Raw genomic sequence first — 23,700 nt, forward strand, 5'->3', positions numbered from 1 at the left:
CAGTTTATTGAGCATCATCTCAACAATAGTAAGGAATCATTTGCCCTATGTACTGGCACTACCATCACTTTCCTTCAGAATGTGAGTTTTGAAACAGATTAAGAAAATAACTATCTATCTAATTCACAGAAGCTTAAAATTGGCATTTTAACTCTTTAAAAAAAAAAAAAAAAAAAAAGATGAACACATTCACCATTTTGGATCACCTCTTCCAAGGCCTGCATACAGTAATTGTCCTTATCTCAAACAAATATAAGACAGTGTGATCTCTGTGGGTATGTTTACACTGCAATTAAAAACCTGCAGCTGACCCTTGCCAGCTGCCTCGGACTCAAGGGACTAGAGCTAAAGGGATGTCTATAAAATCATGAATGGTGTGGAGAAAGTGAATAAGAAAGTGTTAATTATCCCTTCACTTAACACAAGCACCAAGGGTCACCCAACAAAATTATTAGGCAGTAGGTTTAAAACAAATAAAAGGAAGTATTTTTTCACACAACGCACAGTCAACCTGTGGAACTCATTGCCAGGGGTTGTTGTGAAGACCAAAAATATAAATGGGTTTAAAAAAAAATTTAGATAAATTCATGGAGCATAGGTCCATCAATGGCTATTAGATAAAATGGTCATGGATTCAATCCCATGCTCTGGTGTCCCTAAACCTCTGACTGCCAGAACATGGGACTGGATGACATGGGATGAATCAGGGGATGAAAGTGCCCTGTTCTGTTCATTCCCTCTGAAGCATCTGGCATTGGCCACTGATAGAAGACAGGATACTGGGCTACTGATCTGACCCAGTATGGCCATTCTTATGTTCTTACAACAGGCTGTTTTATCTTTGCTTTATGCTCAGAAAAGAGCCTACATTTCCTTGCTTGGGGTCAAATATAATTCTAAAAGCTACATTTTATGTGCTGTTTTATTTTTGACCTGTTCTTACAAAGTTTCCTTTCCTTCCCTCTACCATCTGGTAACTGATCAATAGCTCTAATAGTAAGTACCCTAACCTGTACATCTTACACAGAGAAACGCCCATTGACTTTTAGGTGAGCTTTGCCTGTACAAGGAGTAAAGGACTGGGTTCTATATAACACCTGCAAGAAAAAAGAAACATTTCAAAGAACAGTCTTCATCTATGCTTCTTCCTTGTGTCTGTCCTTTCTCTCTCCTATAGCTAAAGTGATTGTGCAGCATTCTCTAAAATGCACTTAGATGTGCTCTTTTGGGACTCCTTTATGTTCTACTTTCTGCCTTTCACCCATCTTCTGCTCAGTCTCTCTGACACCCACAAAACCATACATGAGAAAGATGCACTGGGTTAAATTAAGGTGTGAACTTAGGCCATACGTACCCTAGCACTTTAGTTGGTAAAACTTGTCGCTCGGGGGTGTGGAAAAAAAAAAAAAACATACCCCTGACCGACATAAGTTACACGGACAGAAGTGCAAGCATGGACAATGCTATGTTGGCAGGAGATGCTCTCCCACCGACATAGCTACTGCCACTTGTTGGGGGTGGTTTAATTATATCAATGGGAGAGCTCTCTCGGTCAGCACAGAGTGGCTACACAGGAGATCTTACAGCGGCACAGCTGCATTGGTACAGCTGTGCTGCTGTAAGGTAGCTAGTGTAGACATAGCCTTAAATCAGTTTAGTTAAGCTGGTGTAAAATCCTACTGCAAAATACTTTACAGTTTATGAATAGCTTATTTCAGTTTAGCTTAATTTGTTCCTAATCAACTTAAGCTACATAGATATTTCACACATAAAACTGCATTAAAAATATTAAGTTGCAAAGTCAAAAACTCAAAAGTTAGGAAATGCCATAATTAACATTGATATGCAACCTTACTTAGGCCCCCTTGTATGTATGCATTGATACAGGCTCTAATTATATGATCACTTACTAGTTTTTCCACAGGACCACTACTTCCTTCATTGCACAGAAGGGACAGTGCTCACTTAATGAGCACCTTTTCTACATTTTGTTTATCCTCATTGTTCAACGTGTGGCCCCAGGCCTTATTTACTGCACACTATTCAAACCTTTCTCTGAAGACAGAATTATTTATTTCCTCATGGCCATTTCTATGGTGCTCATTACTATAGTATTGGAGAACTTCACAAATATTAATTCATTTATCTTCACAACACTCTGGTGAGATGAGGAGATATTATCTCCGCTTTACACAGGGGGAAATGAGGCACAGAGAAATTAAGGTCCAAGGGGTCTGCTAATTTTGGGTGTCAAGTTGAGCTGCCTAGAACCTGATTTTTCAGAGTACTTAGCTTTTTTTAAGGACTTTATATATTCAAAGCACAGCTTCCCACTGATTTCAGTTGCAACTGTGAGCATGCAGCACTTCCACAAATCAGACCCCAACGTCTCAAATCATGCACCCAGAAAATGAGGAACACACAACTAGTGACCACTTGTGAGAAGTCTGATGTAAGTGACTTGACTAGCATCACACAGGAACTTTGTGGCAGAAGCAGGTATAGAATCCACTTCTCCAGGGTAGCATTCAACTGCCTAAACCATGAGACCATCTTTTCTCTTCCTGCCATCCCCTGCCTCATTCACTACACACCTTCCAATTTCTGCAACGAATGATAACAGACACAGATAACAGCTTCTTAGTGAAATACAACTTCCGAACCTTTGATAACTTGCCTTTGCAACTTTAATGTTCTTTTAACATAGCTTGTGTGCAACTTCCTAAGTCTTTAAAAAAAAAAAAAAGCAAACTGAAAAAAACAGAAATTCAAATTGACACCCAGATGGTTCATCAGCACAGTTGGAACCTTCAGATCACTGCAAGACTTCTACCACTTGAGGTAATGGAGTAACTGATAGCCATAGTAGATCATCCTCCATGTGGACGACCATTACAGGGGGACGAGACACAGACTCTGCCAGTGATTTTCAGATATTTGCTGAAAGCAGAGGAATGATGAAACTCTGGAATCTTGGGTTTCATTCCAGGCTAGAGAGAAGCATGCTACTGTAATCACAGCCTCTTCTGTCTACTACCCCCAAGCTTGACCCTTTCTGTGCCATTCCCGCTAAACTGACTCTGTCCCTGTCGTTCCTTCCTCATCCCTGAATCCTCAAATCAGTCCCAGTCTATTTGCATACTCAGTCCCAATCTCCATGCCTTAGTCTTCTCATTCCAGTCCCAATCTCTTTGCCCAGCCAGTCCCACTTCTTCCCCCATACACCAACTCCTCATCAGATCTGCCTTCCGTCTTCCCTCAACTGGTTCTCAGTCTCCTTGTCCATCATGTCCCAATCTCCTCCTCTCCTCCAGTTTCTCTCTTCCCCTACCCTATCTTCAATACCTGTCTCACCTGGCTCCTTGCCCCAGTCTATTCCTTTCCCTCCCCTTTGGTCCAGTTCTTGTCCCCTCTGCATTCTTGTCAGGCAGCTTCCTCCTCCATGCTGCCTGGGCATCAGCAGCAATGTCACAGAAAGCACAGGAGAGCCAGGCTCCCTAACTTGGCCTGGACCTACCATTACAGGGGAAGTCTGACCTTGACCCAATAGCCCTGGGCCGGAGAACACTCAGTTGCTCTGTGAGGATAAAAAAAGCATTGCTTAGTCAAATGTAAGAGCTGTGAAGAGATGAGTATGCTCGTTGAGCACAGACTCTTCAGCAATTGTAGCTGCTACACGTTAAGAAATCTCTACTGAACATATGCAAACAGATATTTTTCAAAGGAAGTCCCTGCTCCAAATCACAGAGGTGCTAGATCTTCTCAAAGGTGGCCCGAATTTTTTTAAATAGCAAAACAGTGTATTTTTTTCTAGCCTCATTCTTGGAAATGGCTGAAGCATACTGACTCAAACTTTCCAAAAATATTCAGCTTGAGACAGACTCCCAGCATGGAACATTTCAGCCAAAATGGCTAAAGTTTGGTACAGTTATAATCAACTGAATACAAGGTCTTATAATAGGAAGTGACAAGTAACCTTAATGATAACACCATGCTACCAGCCCCACTTCTAATAAGCCTGGCTTATAATGATGTAAGTGTCCACAGAGCCTTTTGCACCAGTTTAACTTAATCAATTTTCCATCACACATTAAAGTGCTTTGGGGCAGGGACTTTTTGGTTCTGTGTTTTTCAAAACCTAGTATACTGGGTTTTTGATCTATAACTGGGGCTCCTAGGTACTACCACAATGCAAATAATAACTAAATTGTGAAACCACAGCAACTTTGTGCATAGAAAAACCCCTAGATTCTTTAACAAAAGTCCTTCTGGCTTAAAGAGCAGCACTGAAAGGAGCCCCATCAGGCTCTCCTGGGTGGCTGTGACTGTGGGACATGAATGGAAGAATCTGCATTTGTAACCTAGAAGTGTTAAAGAGTTCCAAAGTGTTCCATTTCCAGTGGAACTGCTTTCTTTTCCTGGTGAAAGCATAGCACAGGGGCACATGTTTGGTTATGAGAGAGTTATCTATTAGAAGAACCACCAAGCAAAGTTCACCTCCTCTGACACAATCGCTCTGAGATGAGGGCACGCTTGCTTCCATAGCCCAACAGACATCCCAACATGGTATCTGTTTGACTCCATGAACATTCACATTTTATCTCAGGATAGAGCAAAAAGGACAGTTTCCAGCTTGGGTGATAGGCTCCAATCTGAGCCAAGGATAAGAGGCTTAGGCCTCAGCTCAGGTACGTGGTTGGACATCCCCCGACACTGGAATAATAGGCCAGGATCAGTTTATGCCTAGCCCTTGCGTGGGTGTTCAGGGGGATGGAAAGAGCCTTCCCCTTCCTCCCTCACGTTACGCAGACTAAACCACCGGTGTGTTGCAAGGGGGCAATTGGCTTCAATTGCTTCTTTGGTGTGTCCCTGGAGGCACATATCCCACAGGGAACAGGGAGGAGCCATGTCCACACAGGCACACTGGGATCAGGCTGCAAGATCCTGAAGGACTGTACAGCCTGAAAAATTGCTGCGCACTGGTAGGGCTTTTTGGAGGGATTGTGCCTCCCTGAAACACAAGCTCCAATCCTCCCCATGGGGTGGGGTAGCATTGACTTTGTTGGTGCAAGGTCAGCTCTTCGGAGCTGTAGAATGTTGTCTATCAAAACCCCACTTATTGTATGCATAATATTTATTCACAATCATTGCAAAGTGCAGACTCTGTGGAGGTCCAGCTGAATTACCCCCCGCCCCAAAAAAAAAAAAAAAAAAGAACACAAAGCTTCAAAGTTTATGGTTCTACCTGAAGAGTCCTTCAGGGGGACAGACAGGAAATGGTCTCCAGTTTCTTTGCCATGTCTGTGTTCCTCTGTACATGAGCTGCACAGCCACTTATTGCAGTTAGTACACAGACTGTGAGCAGGTCTCTTCTCATTACATGTTGAACAGCTCTGGAAAAAAAAAAAAAAAGAAAAGAAAGAAAAGGTGCAATTCCATGCAAGTATAATTAAATGCAGAACTCCTCCAACGAGCTTGTAGAAACTACTTCATTTAAGACACTGTGATTCAAAACCTTGGCGGTTTGGTTACGCCAATAACTGTGAGCACTGGCCCTGATTCTTTTCTCTCTTACACCAGTGTCATTCAATTGACATCAATGGAATTACTCCTGGTTTACACTGGCGCAAGAGAGAGGAGAACAAGATCATCAATGGATATGTTTAAATCAAAGCTGGATGTCTTTCTAATATTCTCTTGTTGAAGAAATAGTTACAGGTTTAATACCAGAATTACTGGGCAAGGTTCTATGGCCTGTGCAATGCCGGAAGTCAGACTAGATGATCATAATAGCTCTGGCCTTCTGTTCCGAAAAATCTATTAATTGATGAACTAAGAATAGTCTGATTTCAGTGCACGGAGTGAGTCGGGATAGTTGCTTCTCAAAAAAAAGGAACTTGCAGAGGATAAGAGGTCACTTGTATTACCCTTAATATTAGTACCATGACAGATAATGATGTACAAACACAAGAAAACAAATCAGTGCACAGGAATTATAAGTCCCTTCATGAACATGATAGAATATTGTCCAGTCTGTGAAGAAAAGTTTAACCAAATCTAACCAAGCATCACAGATCCAAGGGATTGGTACTACAGCCCCCCGCTTTGGAACAGTCTCGTGGGGGTACGCCTTCAGTGTTCCAGACCCCTTAAGGTTCTCACTCTTCCTCCAGGATAAGACAGGACGGCTTCACCGCTTCCTTAGGCTGGACCTCTGGGCCTTCAGCACTCTTGCGTCACACTGTGAGTTCAACTGAGACAGATTCCTGATGGAGAACTGTACACTCTTCAGAGATTAATATACCTCACCCAGCCTTTGCAGCGATACTCAAACAGCGTTGTCAAAACAGTAGGGTTTATTAATTAGTCGACAGAAATACAGCATAGGAAGTCATTAGGTTAGCACAGAGAACTGAAAGTTAAAGAATGGTCCGTTCTGGTTAGCCCAGGCCTAGTCAAGCTGTACTAAACCCCATTCAAGCTCTCTCTGTCTGACCACCTTAGTCAGACTCTGGGCAAGAGCCCTGACTCCTCCAGCAGCCAACACTTATCCCCTACCTCACACATCTCCAGTCCTTTGATGTTTACATAGACCATGCATAGTTTTTTTTTTTTTTTTTTTAATCTTCAGAGCACTTTTACACACATTAGTTAATTCTCACAATACCTCTCTGAGGTAATAATATTTACCTACCTCCATTTCACAAGATGGGCAGTATGTGCTTCCTCTTTCACCATACATGTAAAGAAAAAGGCTGAAGCAGAGAGGGTGACTTGCCCAAGGCCACACAGAAAGTTAGGCTTAGAGAGCCAGGATTAACTCAGGAGTTCCTGGCTCCTGCTCAGGTATTCAGACTACACCTCTCTTTTAAGTGCGGATTTCAACACCATTCACCCAAGGAGCTCAGAAGCAAAAGCAACTGAGCAACTCAAGCACACAATACATACATTGCAAAGCAATTACCCTGATAAGTTGCCAAAAGGCCAACTGAAAAAAGTGAGGCTGGAATTTCAACTCACCAATCAGGGTAGCTCAGCACGGTGTGGTTTATCAACTAGTATACACTTGTACACTTAAGTCCTTCCACAATTATCATCATTTATTTTTATTGCAGTAGCACCTAGAGGCCCCAGTTGACAACAGGGCCCCAGAGTGTACACACACACAGTAAAAGACAGACCCTGCCCCAAAGAACTTACAATCTAGACAGACAAAGGGTAGGAGACAGGAAGGATCACTATATCCATTTTATAGATGGGGTACAGAGAAAGAGTAAGTGTCTTCCCCATGCTTACCCAGGAAGGTAACTTTACAATAGAGGTTATATGTCTATCCCATTTATAATGAATCCATCACTACAGTGTCTAAGATATGGTCAAGATCTTGGAGTATCACTTTGGTTATCTTTACACCATTAATTGCTCCCCTAAAATGTGACATTCATGTTGGCTACCACCTGAGTGCAACGGTAAACCTCTACCAAAGTCAGAATGGCAAGATGCAGGACTTGATCCTACATTTCTTTTGCACCCCAAATTCTCATTCCCTTTAGCAACATTGCCAAGTCCAATTTGATCAAGCCAGTTAACAGATTTGGGCATAATTTTCAGATTTAGCTGCCTAAAGTTAGGAACCTAAATCCATATGTAGGCACCTAATTATGGGGACTGAATTTCAGAGGTGATGAGAATCCACAGCTCCCAGTTAGGCCATTTTTATGGAACTAGATGTCAACTTTAGACACCAAAGTCTGAAAATACTGGCCTTCATGTCTTTCTAGTAGCCTCATAATTTGAGGGCCTTATGCTGCTCCTGCTGATGTCACTGGCTAAACTTCCACTGACTTCAGTGACAGCAGGATCGGGCCCTGGTTTTCTCCTATTTTTCCTTTTATAAAGGCTTCACTGTTATGAGACTATTTATAAAAAAGGAACATTCTTCATTCCCCTGTAGGATTCCTGTACTCCTGTGGGAATTGTTTTCTTTTTGAATTGCTCTTCGGAGTCCTAAGGGACTGAAGAAAAGAAAATCTTCTTAGTGGAGATCTGAGAAATATTCCAATGCCTTTGAAGAGACTAAAAGATTTATTCATTTGATTTCCTTCATACACTGGCTCTCTCTAGAAGGTAGATGAATTGAGTTACGATAATTAAGAAAACTCAATGTAATAAGAACTTTTAACACTGCAGCAGCATTGTGTACATTTTGCTCTTACTATCTTTGAAGAAAGAAAAAAGGAGGACTTGTGGCACCTTAGAGACTAACAAATTTATTTGAGCATAAGCTTTCGTGAGCTACAGCCACAAGTACTCCTTTTCTTTTTGCGAATACAGACTAACACAGCTGCTACTCTGAAACTTATCTTTGAAGAGTATGTGTGAAGTGATCCTTCCTGGTTCACATAATGATACATTGCACATAAATAGCACCTTTCATCTGAAGATCTCAGGGCACTTTACAAACATTATTCATTGAATTCACACAGTACCGTCTAGGAGTTAGGTATGTATTTCTAGAGATGGGGAAAATGATGAATGGGAAAGTTAAGTGACTCAGAGCAATTCAGGGGCATTGGTAATCAACAGAAGGCTGAACGGAGCTAAAACACAGGAGACAAAGATGGTGTTTGACCTTATGCTCTTCTCCCACTGGATCCTGGGGCCAGTCTCCAGAACAACTTAGAGCAACCTCAAGACTTCTGTAAGTTGTTCTGGCTGATAACCCACAAAGGACCATTCCATTGGCAGTGCTGGGGTGCAGCAGTGCTCTGGCTGTACCTTTGATATGTCCCCTAAGTTGGTAAAACCTGCTAAAGGAATCTCCAATGCCAGAGGAATCTAACTGGATATTTAAGCTGGTTTTATACCTCCCTGGAACTGACAGAGGCACAGAGCAGATGGAATGGGTCTGTGATCTGGCCCAGAGATTTGAACCCAAAAATTCTAGCTCTCAGTCACTAGCTCTAACCATTGGGCAACACTTTCGATTCCAGTAGAAAAAGGATAAAATGAATCAGTCAATAGTTTGTAAAGTAGTTTTGATTCATTTAGTGCTATTTTAGTTCCTCATTCCAGTGCAATATAATCGTTTTCCAATGTCTTGCTTCCTCATTCAGGAAGGGTATTATAGTGAGATAGAGAGAGCAGAAATAAACAAGAACAATTCCCCTGGAGCTGCACAAACACTTAAATACAGTGGAAACAGTACAATTAAACTAGTATAGGAGAAGACTATACATAACTAAAATACTAAATTGCAAATCAACTTTTTTAAATGGCACATGAGAAACATATTTGTCTCCAGGCATATTGTTTACATAAGGCCACAGCAAACAGCAAAATGTCTCCAACTTCTCAGTTACATCCATTCTATCCTGATGAAAGAAAAGTTCTGGGAGACTTCCCTCAGGATTGATGAAGAACTTTATTTGTTATTATTATTAGACTGACATCTCTATCATTTAACAGAAGCAATCAATTTGAGACAACCATACAACCAGTAGCCTTTGTCACTGCTTACCTGGCCCTGACAAAGGAACAGAGGATACTGAGAAACACAGAGTGAAAGGGATATCCAGCATCTTGCTGGATGCATCAGATGCGTTTATTACCTGTACATCACTTTTATAATGAATGAAACACAATTCAAGAGTGAAATCCTAGCTCGTCACTGAGAAACCTAACTTTGGTGGTAAGTTGGGTTTATTTGAAAGACAATTCTACCCACTAGAAACTTGTGTTCTGTGCTACTCAGTTTGATGTTGCAACAAGTCAAAATTTTCTGTGCTCCACTGTGGCTAGTGCTGTGGTGACTGACAGAAGTGTTTTCATGCAAAACAACTGTTAAGGGAAATAGTTCCCTCCAAGGGCCAACCTAGAGGCTTAGCAGCAGGGATTTGTATTGCCACATACTCATGCCAAGAGCCCAGTCCTGCACCACTGAAGTCATTGCCAAAGCTCCCACTGACTTTAATGCCTTGCTCTTCACACAGGGTGAGAAAAGTGCTTTAGAGGCAGTATGTTCAGTCCCTGGGGATGACTGAAGAGCTGCAGTGAAATTACAATGCTATATAAAGCTACTCAAACAACAAATTTTGAGTCTGGTTATCGGTTTTCAAAAGACTCATGCTGCAACCTATTTAGCAGCCTCCACTTACCCTTGCCATAGCTGGATTTGCTGTTGGAAAGTCCTTGAGAAAGAAATTTTCAACTACATCGCCTGCGAAGCACGTCTGTTTGCACACAGGACATGAGAGGATACCTGAGCGAAGAAACAGAACAGCTGTATGAATCAGGAAATGAAATAAACCACACTGAAGTACTGACAGTTCTTTGATATCACACCAAAAGGCTTAGTTCCAGGAAACTCAACTCTTCATCAACTAACGAATTACATTTGCCTAGTTTTGGCAAAGTACAATACACTACTGTGACTCTGTGATTCTATGTTCTATGCTGCACTTATCACTGTGGTATCTGAGCACCTTCAAATCCACACAATCTTGAAGTTCTGATAAAAACTGTTAATCCACCAGTATTTTCTTACATTAGCTATTGTTCTTTTATGACAACCTTTCATTCTCCTCCCCACTGGTGAGGCCTCAGCTGGAGTAGTGTGTCCAATTCTGGGTACCACATTTTAGGAAAGGTGGATAAATTAGAGGGAGTCCAAAGGAGAGCAACAAAAATGATAAAAGTTTTAGAAAATCTGATTTATGAGGAAAGGTTAAAAAACTGGTCATGTTTAGGTATAAGTAAAAAGACTGATGGGGGACCTGACAACAGCCTTCAAATATCTTAAAGGCTGTTATAAAGAGGATGGTGATCAATTGTTCTCCATGGCCACCGAAGATAGGACAAGAAGAAAAATGGCTTCATCTGCAACAAGGGAGATTTAGGTTAAATATTGGGAAAAACTTTCTAATTATAAGGTTAAATTCTGCAATAAGCTTCTGAGGAAGGTGGTGAAATCTCTATCATGGGATGTTTTTAAGTACACGTTGGATAAACACCTGCAAGGGATGGTCTAGATACACTTGGTCCTGCCTCAACGCAGGGAGCTGGACTTGACCTCTCAAGGTTCCTTACAGCCTAACATTTTTATGATTCTACAAAAGAGACTTTTGGGGTCTTAATATTCAAGAGAGTAGTTGCTGTGAAATCACCAGGCAGAACAACTCATGTGAGTAAGGGGCTGTAGGATAGGGTCCTTTCTTGACATGAAATTCAGATGGCTACTCTCTTGTCGCTTCCAGGGGAGAATGAACACTGGTATTTTCTATACAAAACAATATCAGAATTCTGTGTTATGAATTCTCACACTATTGACACATTAATGAGAACTAAAATCACCAGTACTATATTTTTCTGAACTATTTGCTTAAATAGACCAGGAATGTTAACGTGATTTTTTTTTTAAATTCCACATATTAGTTTGAAAAGGACAAAGGATGAGATTTTCAAAAGCACCTAAGAAAAACAGGAACACAAATTCCATTGAAAGTCAATGGGACTTGTGCTGCTGCTTCTTCTCTTAGACACCTTTGAAAATCCCATCAAAATTTCTTTAGCCAACATTAAAACCAGAACTCTTGGAAGTTAGCCTGCAGAATCTCTTGTTATATTTGTTTAAGAGCTATATGTGACAGGTTGCCCCCCTTCAAGATGCCACCTGATGTGCTGAGATACCACTGAGCCCGCCTGTTCTGCCAGCCTGGGCACCCTTTTTACCTGTCTTGCTGAGCCAGGCTTTTAAGCCTCCTCTAGCACACATACAGGCAGGGCCCCACCCTGCTGCAGAACGACACAGATACTGAGATCAGCTCTGGGAAGACTCCACTTAAGGGACTTGCCCCAGCACTCAGGTGTCCACCTCTCTTGGAGTGCAGACCCAAAGGTATATTATGAAATCCGCCTCCTCCCTCAATGTGGAGGAAGGTATACACAGCCTCTTGCCCCCTCTCCTCCCAATTATGAATTGCACAAACTGGGTTATATTATAAACAAGAAATAAGTTTATTAACTACAAAAGGCGAATTTTAAGTGAATATAAGAGATAACAGACAGAACAAAGCTGATTACTGAGCAAATCAAACAAAATATGCAAGCTAAGCTCAATATACTCAAGAAACAGGTTACAAAATGTAATCTCTTACCCTAAATGTTATTTTAGGCAGGTTGCAACGTTTCTGTAGCTTAGAGTTCCAGTTATATTTCTTTTCAGACTGGACCCCCATCTCAGTCTGGACTCCCCACTTGTCTTCCCTTCATGTGTCTTTAGCAGTCTTTCTTCCTGGGCAGACCAGCCATGGAGAGGAGGAGTCCTGTTTGCCTGCCTCCCCATCCTTAAATAACGTTTACATAAGGCGGGAATCCTTTGTTTCCCAAACTTGACCCTCCTCCCCTTTTAGTGGAAAGTTACAAGAAGTCCAAGATAATGTTTAGTATCAGGTGACAAGACCACCTGACCTAGTAGTGTCACAGTTACATCCCAGGATACCTCCCAGAAGGGAGAGAGATTAGTATCTTCACAATCTTGTTGTTTCCTTCTGATGGCTCATCAAATCTGATGGCCTGTCAGCTGGTGGGTGTCTTAGAATCATAGAATATCAGGGTTGGAAGGGACCTCAGGAGGTCATCTAGTCCAACCCCCTGCTCAAAGCAGAACCAATCCCCCATAGTTGCCCCAGATCCCTAAATGGCCCCCTCAAGGATTGAACTCACAACCCTGGGTTTAGCAGGCCAATGCTCAAACCACTGAGCTATCCCTCCCCCCGATACACCCAATACACACCCAGTTGTAATTGTTACATAGTCCATATTCCTAACTTTAGATACAGAAATGATACATACATAAAAATTGGATAATCACATTAAGTAAATCATAACCTTTCCAATGGTATTTTACATGAGCCATCTTTCATAAAGTATCTCACAGTTATGTCATATCCATATCATAAGCATATCTCCATAAAGAATATGGAGTGTAATGTCACACTATAAAAGCACAGATTAGATAGTACATTAAGATCTCACTTCACTTCCGTTTGGTATTTATTTACTACTGAGATGCTCAAAAAGAGTCTTCAAATCTCAGGAGGAAACTGGTTTCTGGTAATGAACATGGGCTTGATCCAAAGCTCAGGGAAATCAATGGGAGTCTTTCCACTGACTTCACTGGATTTTGGATGATGCCGCTAATATTAGCTAATTTACAAAGTTTGATAAATATTCCTAATTTGGTCACTTTATCCATCACCTTCCTTCTCCTGACACACTAACATTTTAGATAGCATATAGGTAGCACTCTGAACAGAGAGTACACTCCTCATTTGAAAATTAGGCCTTGTCAAGGTATCTCAGGTTGATCACCCAAAAAGTTAGGTATGCAAAATGACTAGTGACTTTTGAAAATCTAGGCCTTGGTGCTCCAAAGTAAAACATATTATACAGGTATAGAATGCATTGGTGACATCAGCCTGCTTTCTCTTACACTGCAATTTAGAGTGGTTAACAACATAGTAAAGACCCAATTCTACACTACTGATGTCAATGGGAGTTGCTGAGAGAGAGGAAAGTATAGTGATGTAAGAGGACTAGGCAGCTCATGTAAGGCCCACCTTCACTGTTCATACCTCCATCCCCCTAAGCATGATGTCACTACAAAACACAGTCTGTTTTATCCACTTGTCCCTTTTGACTGTGAGCTCTTCAGGCCAGGGACTCTTATCTGATCAACACATCTTACCTAGCGTACAGCACCATATGCAGCTTCTGCACTATGGAAAATAATAAAAGTAGTTTCAGAATGACTGTGTGCACACAATATACAAATAGGTATAATATACACTGCCTTGCAATAGTTTTACATAGCAACCACTAATCAAGGTCAAGCCAAAGGAGGAAATAAGCTGCCCACAGAAACAAAAGCAGGTTGCAAGTTTCTGAAAGATCTTTTCACTATGACAGAGCACTTAACACAACAAATACAGGAAGAGAGAAAGAAATTGCTCTGCTCTGCTACCAGTGATCTCTTAATGTGTCTCAGTGTCTAAGGAATGATCATTCAGTTCCTGTCCTGACTAGTATACCAATGGGAATTTTAGTCATTACAAATGTTGGGAACCAACACTGCCATTCAAGTAGCTGTTCCAAGCTCTGAAAATGCACCACATCTATAATAACCCTAGCCAGTTCACTCATGGGCCTCTTGGAATAGGAGACTCACATTCTTGACATACTGTATGGTGTTTTTTTCCTCAGGGCAAACATCCACTTTTGACTAAGATGAAACCACCAAAATAATACACATGTGAATTATAATGGACTTGAACCTAATTCCTCAGAGATGAGGGTGGTGCATTAATGCAACAAATCCTTTTTAATCTTAGTCCTTAACTTTCAAGTGAGCACAGAATTTTGACACTAGGCATCATGACCTCCTATCTCTTTTCAAGCAATCAGTTTATGATAACAGAGGGCAATGTTTTCCAGGGCTAAATAAGTTTACCTCATTTAAGTTTATGTTTTTAGTAATATTTTTAGACTGGTGCCCAGTTATGACTTCAAACCAGAATGACGTTATTATACCTGCTGTCTTCCTTAACTAAAAATATTATTCTAGAAAGAAAATGGCTTGTAGAATAATCGCTCAATCTCGGATGGCTGAACGCCACTTATCCCTCTAAGAAGTTGTGTACAAAGGGCAGGGACTAAATAGAATAATGTAATATTAAGTTGTCCATTACCCTTGAAATTAACTAGATTTGTGTCAGCGATTTTCTAAGGTTTGAATGTTTTCCAGTTTCTTATTGTTAATTGTCCTTGGGATCCCAATCCTGCAACATTTTGCCAGATGAACATGCCTGATCACAGGCCTGATATTACAAGGTGTTGAGCGTACGCAATTCCCAGGATTGGGTTTGTGTTATTTTCATAACAGCATTTTGCAGTTTAAGTAATTTGGCAGAGATTGGTCAGATAAATCAAATTCCAATATCAATATGTGTAAATGTGCATTGGTGAATCATTCAGTGAGATCTGTGATTAAGTTCATTTTCATTTACAAAACTTTTTAAAAACTTAAAATTTCATGCATTCTTGTCAGAACAGAACAGAACTTGCCAAGAATTGTCCTCACTATATAAAAATTATATAACTCCTTTACAGGCTCTGCTCTTGAAATAAAAGTAAAACATTTTAAAAGTGTATAGTTTCATATTTTCTGAGCACCCATTGAGGGAAAGACTGTGCCTTTGTCCTGGGTGTTTGCATGGAGGAGGAAGACCTTCCCACTACATGTCTGACTGCATGGCCTATTCCAGTTATAGGTGGAGAGGTGTGGGATACAGGCCTGTGTACACAGGTTGTGCTGGTTACAAGCCATCCCAGTAGAGAGGGGTTTGCATATAGCTGGCACCACTGTGACTGCTTTTGGGTGTAACCGGGGGCGCAAAGCCTGATGGAAGACAGCAGCTATAAACAGCCAGACAGCAGCTATAAACCCAGAAGAAATGGGCATTGGAGGGCTTCATGTCTGGGGGAATTCTGTGGTGGCAACATTATACATAGAATGTTTGTGAGAGTATGTATTCTATAATGACAGGTTTCAGAGTAGCAGCCAGGTTAGTCTGTATTCGCAAAAAGAAAAGGAGTACTAGTGGCACCTTAGAGACTAACAAATTTATTTGAGCATAAGCTTTCGTGAGCTACAGCTCACTTCATCGGATGCATTCAGTGGAAAATACAGTGGGGAGATTTATATACATAGAGAACATGAAACAATGGGTGTTATCATACACACTGTAACCAGAGTGATCACTTAAGGTGAGCTATTGCCAGCAGGAGAGCTGGGGGGGGGGGGAATATGGGAAATAGTTTTACTTTGTACAGGACAGGCCCAACAAAGAAAATAACAGAACGCCACTAGCCATCACCTTCAGCCCCAACTAAAACCTCTCCAAAGCATCATCAAGGATCTACAACCTATCCTGAAGGACGACCCATCACTCTCACAAATCTTGGGAGATAGGCCAGTCCTTGCTTACAGACAGCCCCCAACCTGAAGCAAATACTCACCAGCAACCACACACCACACAACAGAACCACTAACCCAGGAACCTATCCTTGCAACAAAGCCCGTTGCCAACTCTGTCCATATATCTATTCAGCAGACACCATCATAGGGCCTAATCACATCAGCCACATCATCAGAGGCTCATTCACCTGCACATCTACCAATGTGATATATGCCATCATGTGCCAGCAATGCCCCTCTGCCATGTACATTGGTCAAACTGGACAGTCTCTACGTAGAAGAATAAATGGACACAAATCAGAAATCAAGAATTATAACATTCAAAAATCAGTTGGAGAACACTTCAATCTCTCTGGTCACTCGATTACAGACCTAAAAGTGGCAATACTTCAACAAAAAAACTTCAAAAACAGACTCCAAGGAGAGACTGCTGAATTGGAATTCATTTGCAAACTGGATACAATTAACTTAGGCTTGAATAGAGACTGGGAGTGAATGGGTCATTACACAAAGTAAAACTATTTCCCCATGTTTATCCCCCCCCCCATTCCTCAGACGTTCTTGTCAACTGCTGGAAATGGCCCAACTTGATTATCACTACAAAAGATCCCGTCTCTTCCCCCCCCCCCCCCCCCGGCTCTCCTGCTGGTAACAGCTCACCTTAAGTGATCACTCTGGTTACAGTGTGTATGGTAACACCCATTATTTCATGTTCTCTTTGTATATAAATCTCCCCACTGTATTTTCCACTGAATGCATCCGATGAAGTGAGCTGTAGCTCACGAAAGCTTATGTTCAAATAAATTTGTTAGTCTCTAAGGTGCCACAAGTACTCCTTTTCTTTTTATGTATTCTATGTGAACTTTTATTTGCCACAACAAATGCTGTAGCAAACATGAGTGCTTCACATTACTCTGTAAACATCTACACCCACTATTCATTTACTATTCCTGTTTACATATGACATTTCATCACAGATCAATATATTTACACAGAGGACTCTTCCAGCAGCAAAATTTACCAGACTGCCTAATGACTGGCATTCTCCATATAGAAAGTTAAAGGAGGACCAACAGCTGTCAGAAATAAAAAGTACCATCTTTTGATGTTTGTGGAAACATCTGTGTGAAAATCTCCCATTTATATCATGGGAAGAATGGACCCAAAAGTCAGTTATTAATCATTCTTTCCACAGAACTATTACAAGCACAGTTATCCTCTTCAGGTGGCCTGAGGTCGGATTTTGTCTGAAAATTAAATAGCCACTTTAAAAAAAGATTGTAATTTAAAAAAGACAACTACAATTCCACACATATTTAAAACATAATATTTCACAACATCCTAGTTCCATAGCACTGTCCTTGTTTTGCTTTTTTGGCTATTAGTTACATTATCTTATTTCATGTTTTATCTATTTATCTCTGACAATTGTAGCTAATTGCCTTAGTACCAGGGCAGTATATCAAAATTATATTGTCCTATCCGTGATGGTGGAATCTTTCCCTGCTTATCAGAAATAAAATTTCTATGTGCACCTTTTACGTAAACCATTAACAACTCTGCTCTCTAGAGATATGTGCAAATATAACAGGTGCACAGGCATACCTAAGGCAATCTATGCTATGGGTACAATGGCATTACCACAGCTCTCCCAGGCCATTACCATTGGCACAGGCGGGGAACACCTGTGAATTGCAGTATGGGCGGTTGCTAGGCTCAGAGCTAGCTTTCAAATCGTCATGTGAGGTCTTGAGATGGCATCTGCCACAAGTTTTTTTTTTTTTTTTTTTTTTTAGCAACAGCAACATGAGTGAAGAAGCAAATAAACATTGATTAATAAGTCTGGAACAAAAAATGTACTTTGCAGGTAATTTTTTAAAAGACACATGGGTCCTGCTCTGATACTATTCTAGTCAATGGGAATCTTTCCGTGAATTGGATCTGGCCCTTGGAGACTTTGAACCAGTTCCTTACACACAATACTGCAGCCCAATCAGTGTAAAAACTGTAAATTCCAGACCAATGGTTCTCAACCCACAGCCAAAGCAACCTCAGGGCCATACAGGTAGTATATATAGTGTGTGGAGAGCTGCATATGTGGCCCACAATGGTAAATAGGTTAAGAACCACTAGACTGTATTCATGCCTTAAACAGTTAGCAAGACGGTGGCTTAGGGCTACAGAATGCTTCTCACAATGACTCAGAAGAAAGTCAATCAGCAGAGCAGTTTCTGGAAATGGGAAAGTGCATGGAGTTTAATGAGAGCTGCCCCCAAAGTCATTATTCCACTTGGATGTTATGGTGGTGCATATCCTGGACTATACATGACACACTGGAATTTTTACTGGCTGGTCTAGCAAAAGCAGTGCTTAAGGTATTTCCATGTCAAGGGCCATTTCATGCAGATCTGTCACATACTGTAAAATGGGTTAATACTGCAATAATGTATTTTTGCTACATTCCAGTATTATGCAGTTAGCACAAATATTTTATAACAGAAATTATATCTATTCACCTACACTTAATGGGGTGCTTGTGGCCTCAGGCAGGCTAACACGAATTTAATTTGTGCTTATCTGCCAGAGACCAGGGAAATGCAAAACATAAATAGTATTTACTGTTTTATAGGAGTCAGAATTAATGTTTTAAAGAAATATTTCAGCATCTTTCACACTTAAAAATAACATGTTCCTCGTGACTGTCCAGGAGCCTCATTTATTTTGAGAAATGTAGTCACATTAGCAAATTTGGAACAATCAGATTTTTTGATGCACAGAAAGTTTCTTCTAATTTAAATCACTGGATATCTAAAATTGAAGCCCTAGGCACTAAATTGCCCAGATTTTATACCCCATCCATGACACTGAAGTCAGTGCAGTTGCATGGAATGTGAGTCACACAGAATATGGCCCCAGATACCAAACATGGTATTAGGATCTTTATTACTGACATGCATTCAAATGTGGGTGAACTCTGACCATCTAAATGTCTTGAAGTATATCTGAAACATCTGGCTAAATGAGAGTTAAGTAACCATGACCTATAAACTTGAAGCTCCTCTTAGATACACTTCTGAGATGCTTCTAACTCTCAAGTTCTCAGTGTGAAAGAAAAGTCAGGAGTAGAAGGAATAACAACTAAAAAATTACTCAGAAAATTCTAGATACATGGCAATAGTGTACGGGGGACATTCTTCGACTTATGCAGCTGCCAATATGCATTGCTAATGGGCTAAATATCTCCCTAACAGATCATGGGCTATTCTTGAAATTCATGATTAAGATTTCTTGTCCTTCATGATAGACATATTTGCATCTTGCTGAATGAGTTCAGATAATGGGACTTCACTTGTGATACTTTTTATATATATATTAAAGAGTACACTGTAGAAATGCTCAACACTCTCCTCATATGCATTCTACAAAAGCTTAACTATTCTTGACATTAAAAATACACTATAGAATGGTTATCCAAACTAATTATAATGAAATTAAGCAAGCTGGACAAATAGTATGTACTTTTGCAAACAGTGAGACAAGTAACAGCTGCTCCAAGAGTATAAAGTGCTTATGCTAAATCTCGCTGCAAAGCTTATACTTAAAATGTAGATTGCTGCTAAACCACTGTTTTCTTAAATAAAAAAAGACAACAAAGCAACTCATGTTTGCTTACCTGTCCTCTGGATAAACAGTCACCTGAAAAGGTGCACAAATCAAAGTCACTAAGCGCAGGAAATGGGTTGTTATTAAGCAGAAGTCCATACATAGTACCCCCTAGCAACAGCCTTTTCTGTACAGTATCATTTGATGATGAAAGAAAGTGATTAGACCTTTCTGCTTAGCATCTGGAACTGCTTTCCCTTCTTCACTCAAGAAACATTCACAAAGTAGCAAGGTCAGGATAAGAGGTGGGTTATTAGAAGGCACACACCCAAGATCCACCTTATTTTCCTGCCGGTTTATTTCTTGCTCTCACCTGAGATGCTTTTAGGCCTTTTTAAAGTTTTCTTGGCTGTATTTTTCCAGAAGTGTTGAAATACAGATCACACAGTAAGACAATAACAGCATCCACTCTCTTTCTTGTTGGATTGTCTTTCAAAGCTCAGAGTAACTTTTAATAGGTGCTCAGAAGGAAAGAAATAGGAGTCTCTCTGCTTCAGCTAAATGAGTATCACAAAGCCATTCACTCTCAGCGTACCCTCTGCAGACTATTCCCTACAAATCTTTCTAGACTTCATCTCTCAACATTACCTATAAACAAACAAGGTTCATTTGTTTCAGGAACCTGTACTTTACAGACAGCTCATTTAAATGTATCATTATTACGGCATTGTTGGTGAAGGAAAGCATTGCCCTAGAGACTCACTGTTTATACGTATGAAGAATGATGCAATAGCTGTATCTAAATAGTAATCCAACACAGAATTATAGGATTCAAGCAACAGAATCTGCATTTCAAGAAATCATGCGACCACTATATCTGAATCAGGCCCATTATTTCTCCCAAAACTTCTAGAAACAGAAGCTGAATCTCTTTCATTGGTAAAGGGTTGCTGAGATCCCCATGTTGTTTATATGTAATTTACTCTGGCAAGGAGATAGGAACATTTGCATAAAAATCTGATCTTTTTCCTAGGAGTTCATTAGCTCCTCCTGTTTACTAATCAGTTGAAATAATTAATCTCCTACTTATGACATCACAATTCATTGATGTGCAGCGGATTATGATGTCACAGAGGCTAATAACTTCAGGGATGCCAACAAGGATCCTAAGATTGGACTTGAATCCAATTTCTTCATGAGTTGTGGGATAGGCCACCTAATAAGCCAACACTGAAATTCCAGATACATGCACTCATAGCTATTTCTCAATATATCTGACCTACTAGCAGGCACTACAAGACCAGTGAGGGCCACTCTGTTTTGAAGTCATTCTCAGAAAAGTCTTCTTCGGACGATGTACATGAAGAAATAACACCACTGCTGCAGCCTTGAAACTGTTCCATCATTCCTTCATGGTGTACTACGGAGCATGAAGAAAAGCACCATGGAAGCTACCATGAAGAAGGCACAATGCATGCACCCAATGGAGTTATAAAAACACCTCTCTTCTCTTAGAGATGTTCTCACTTTGCCACACTGTGTTTGCTCCTTTTCCATGGATCGCAGATCCTGCAAATTCAAGTCAGCTATGTCACTCACCTCAGCAACAGTAACTAAACTGAAGGTGCACAGAATTCATACTAATGAACACAAGAAAGCAGTCAGTGGGCCCAATATTCAAACACAAACACCTAAACTGGATATCTAAATCCCACATATGGAGTTTTAAAATCAGCATTCAGACAAACAATACCAAACACCCCCCTTGCCACAGGCAACACATAGGCCTTGAAGTATGCCTGGAGCTCAACAAACATGGACTCTGACACATGACGTGGAGAGGGAATTCCAGAGAATAACGAAACTTCAGATATACAAATCAAGTTACCCAGTGGATCTCAATGGCCAGTATAAGATATAAGGAGAGAGTAGTCTCCAAGGTACACAGGACCTACACCATAATGAAATTTATGAATCAAAACTGACACCCTGAATTGAACCCAGAGATTAACTGGAGGCCAGTGTAGTCTCTTGACTACAAGTGCCATATGCTCCCTGAGAGAAATACCCATGAATAAAGAGCTGATGTGTCAGAGTGCCCTTCAAATTTTGCTCCAAATACAGTAAATTGCAGTAATCCATGAATAACTGGCCACGTCTACATCTCCTCACCAAGCACAGAGACCCTGGCTGATTTTAAACTGTAGATCCACCACTTCTAAACTGAGTATCACAGGACTCAATTTACAGTTTTGTTTCAAGGCCCTCCAACTCCAGCCCTAGGTCAGGCTTTAACACAAGAAAAGCTCAGCTCAAGTGTCTGCTTAATAAATCGGAACTGGCAATTAACCTCTGATTGTTCTAAAAATTGCTGATCATAAAGAAACAGGTAGCAGGCATATCATACCCATCACATTTCTACCTGCTGTCCAGACATTGCACTTCTTGCCTTACCCTCTTTCCCCTCAACAAATACCAGGATAATTATTCTCAGAGATCATTAGCTAATGCTCAGCGCTGCTGGCATGGTTCATGGTTTCCTTAGAGATCCAATTATAGGCTATAGGAAACAGTTTTAAAGAAAACTCCCCCTATTTTACAGGTTCATATTTATCTAACAAAACCCAACTGCTTTGCTTGCCTTTTGGGTCTGGCAGCTGAACCACAGAGTGAGATGAGCCAAATTCCCCGAAATTCATTTAAATGGACCAAATTAGAAGCCTGCGGACAGCAGAGATGCTTTTCCATGCTTCTTGATGAGGTTTTCTTCCCTCCCCCTTTTGAAACAATTCATATTTTGTGCTTGCTCTAAACCTCTTTGTGGATATCTAATTAAAACAAATGAGTATTCTCTTTCAGAATTAACAGGTGTAATATATTGCATCACTTGCACTATGTGATATTGCATCAAAACAAGATTATTTGTTGCCCTCATAATCTGGCTGCTCTAACACAGGCCAAATTGAAGTTAATAGCTTCTTAAAAAGCTGTACTGACACCCACATTTTAATACAATCCAGAAGAATGCTTAAATCAACATGGAATATTGCATGCTGGGACCTGTAGTCTCCACAAACCACACCTTCATATTGAAAGTGACTGCAGAGTAAAAGGAGACAGAGTGATTAACTTGTTTCATAAAGAACAATACACTTCTCTCATTAAAGACAGCTCAGAATACATGAATGCTAATGTGATCATCAGTTAGGCAAATTTTTGATGCCTTTGACCAATTACCTATAAGATTTCACAAGTAGGCATTATGTGGTAGGGCTGCTACATAATATCTGCTCTTCCAGTTTAAGACAACTGTATATTTTCAACAGCAGCCATGTTGACTCCGTCTAAAGGTCTGCTTTAGTTGAGTTCAGTTTGCAGTTCTTCACTACTTGACCTTTAGTATGTATTTTCCTGTCATTTTTGAATCTGGGTATTGGGTTCTCTCTTACAAAAGAGTGTCCATCAGTGGGTAGTTCCGACTTATTCATTTCAATTTTACTCCTGGAGGAATCCTGTGCCACTGCGCAAAGCAGAATTTTTCTGAAATTAACATTGTGGTGCAGAATTTCCTTTCCCACACAGAAATGGGCTGCAGTGCTGTTGGCCGCCACAAGGGGCCGCTGGACCCAGCAGAGCCAAGCTCGCACATAGAAGACATTGCTGGGAGGAGGAGAAGGAGAAGGAGGAGGGAGCTAGAGGGTTCCTGACAGCTGCAGTTCTCAGCGCACCCTGAGGGAAGGACAGGGTGGCATGCAGGAAACTCCATGCAAGCCAGGGACTGAGCATTAGGTTGTTTCTCCCTCTGGATCCCTGGGCTCTGGGGTGGGAGAGTGTCTGAGCTGTGGGGAGCCACATCTGGGCTCGGGGGGGGGGAAGGAGTGTGGGTATGTGGGCAAGGGGAGGCCCTGCAGCTGGGCTCTGGGGTGAGAGGGTGCAGGCATCTGGGCTAGGGGGAACCCGCAGCTGGGCTCGGGTGTATTAGCTGAGGGGCACCCTACAGTTGGGCTCGGTGGGTGGAGGTTGTGGGTGTCTGGCCCCTCGGCTGGGCTCGGGAAAGGAGA

General features: G+C 41.0%; 1 protein-coding gene across 1 annotated transcript in view; it reads right to left on the bottom strand.

Moving 5' to 3' along the window:
* Positions 1-23,700, bottom strand: part of TRIM66 (tripartite motif containing 66) — a 73,077-nt gene that overhangs the window by 44,524 nt on the left and 4,853 nt on the right. The window contains exons 2-3 of the mRNA XM_074956930.1: positions 10,158-10,261; positions 5,246-5,393 (exon numbers count right to left, since the gene is read on the bottom strand). Of these exons, the coding sequence (XP_074813031.1) occupies positions 5,246-5,393; positions 10,158-10,261 (252 nt within the window). The remainder of the gene's footprint in view (positions 1-5,245; positions 5,394-10,157; positions 10,262-23,700) is intronic.

This window comes from Natator depressus, chromosome 6 (genome assembly GCF_965152275.1).
Source record: "Natator depressus isolate rNatDep1 chromosome 6, rNatDep2.hap1, whole genome shotgun sequence".
Taxonomy (NCBI): Eukaryota; Metazoa; Chordata; order Testudines; family Cheloniidae; genus Natator; species Natator depressus.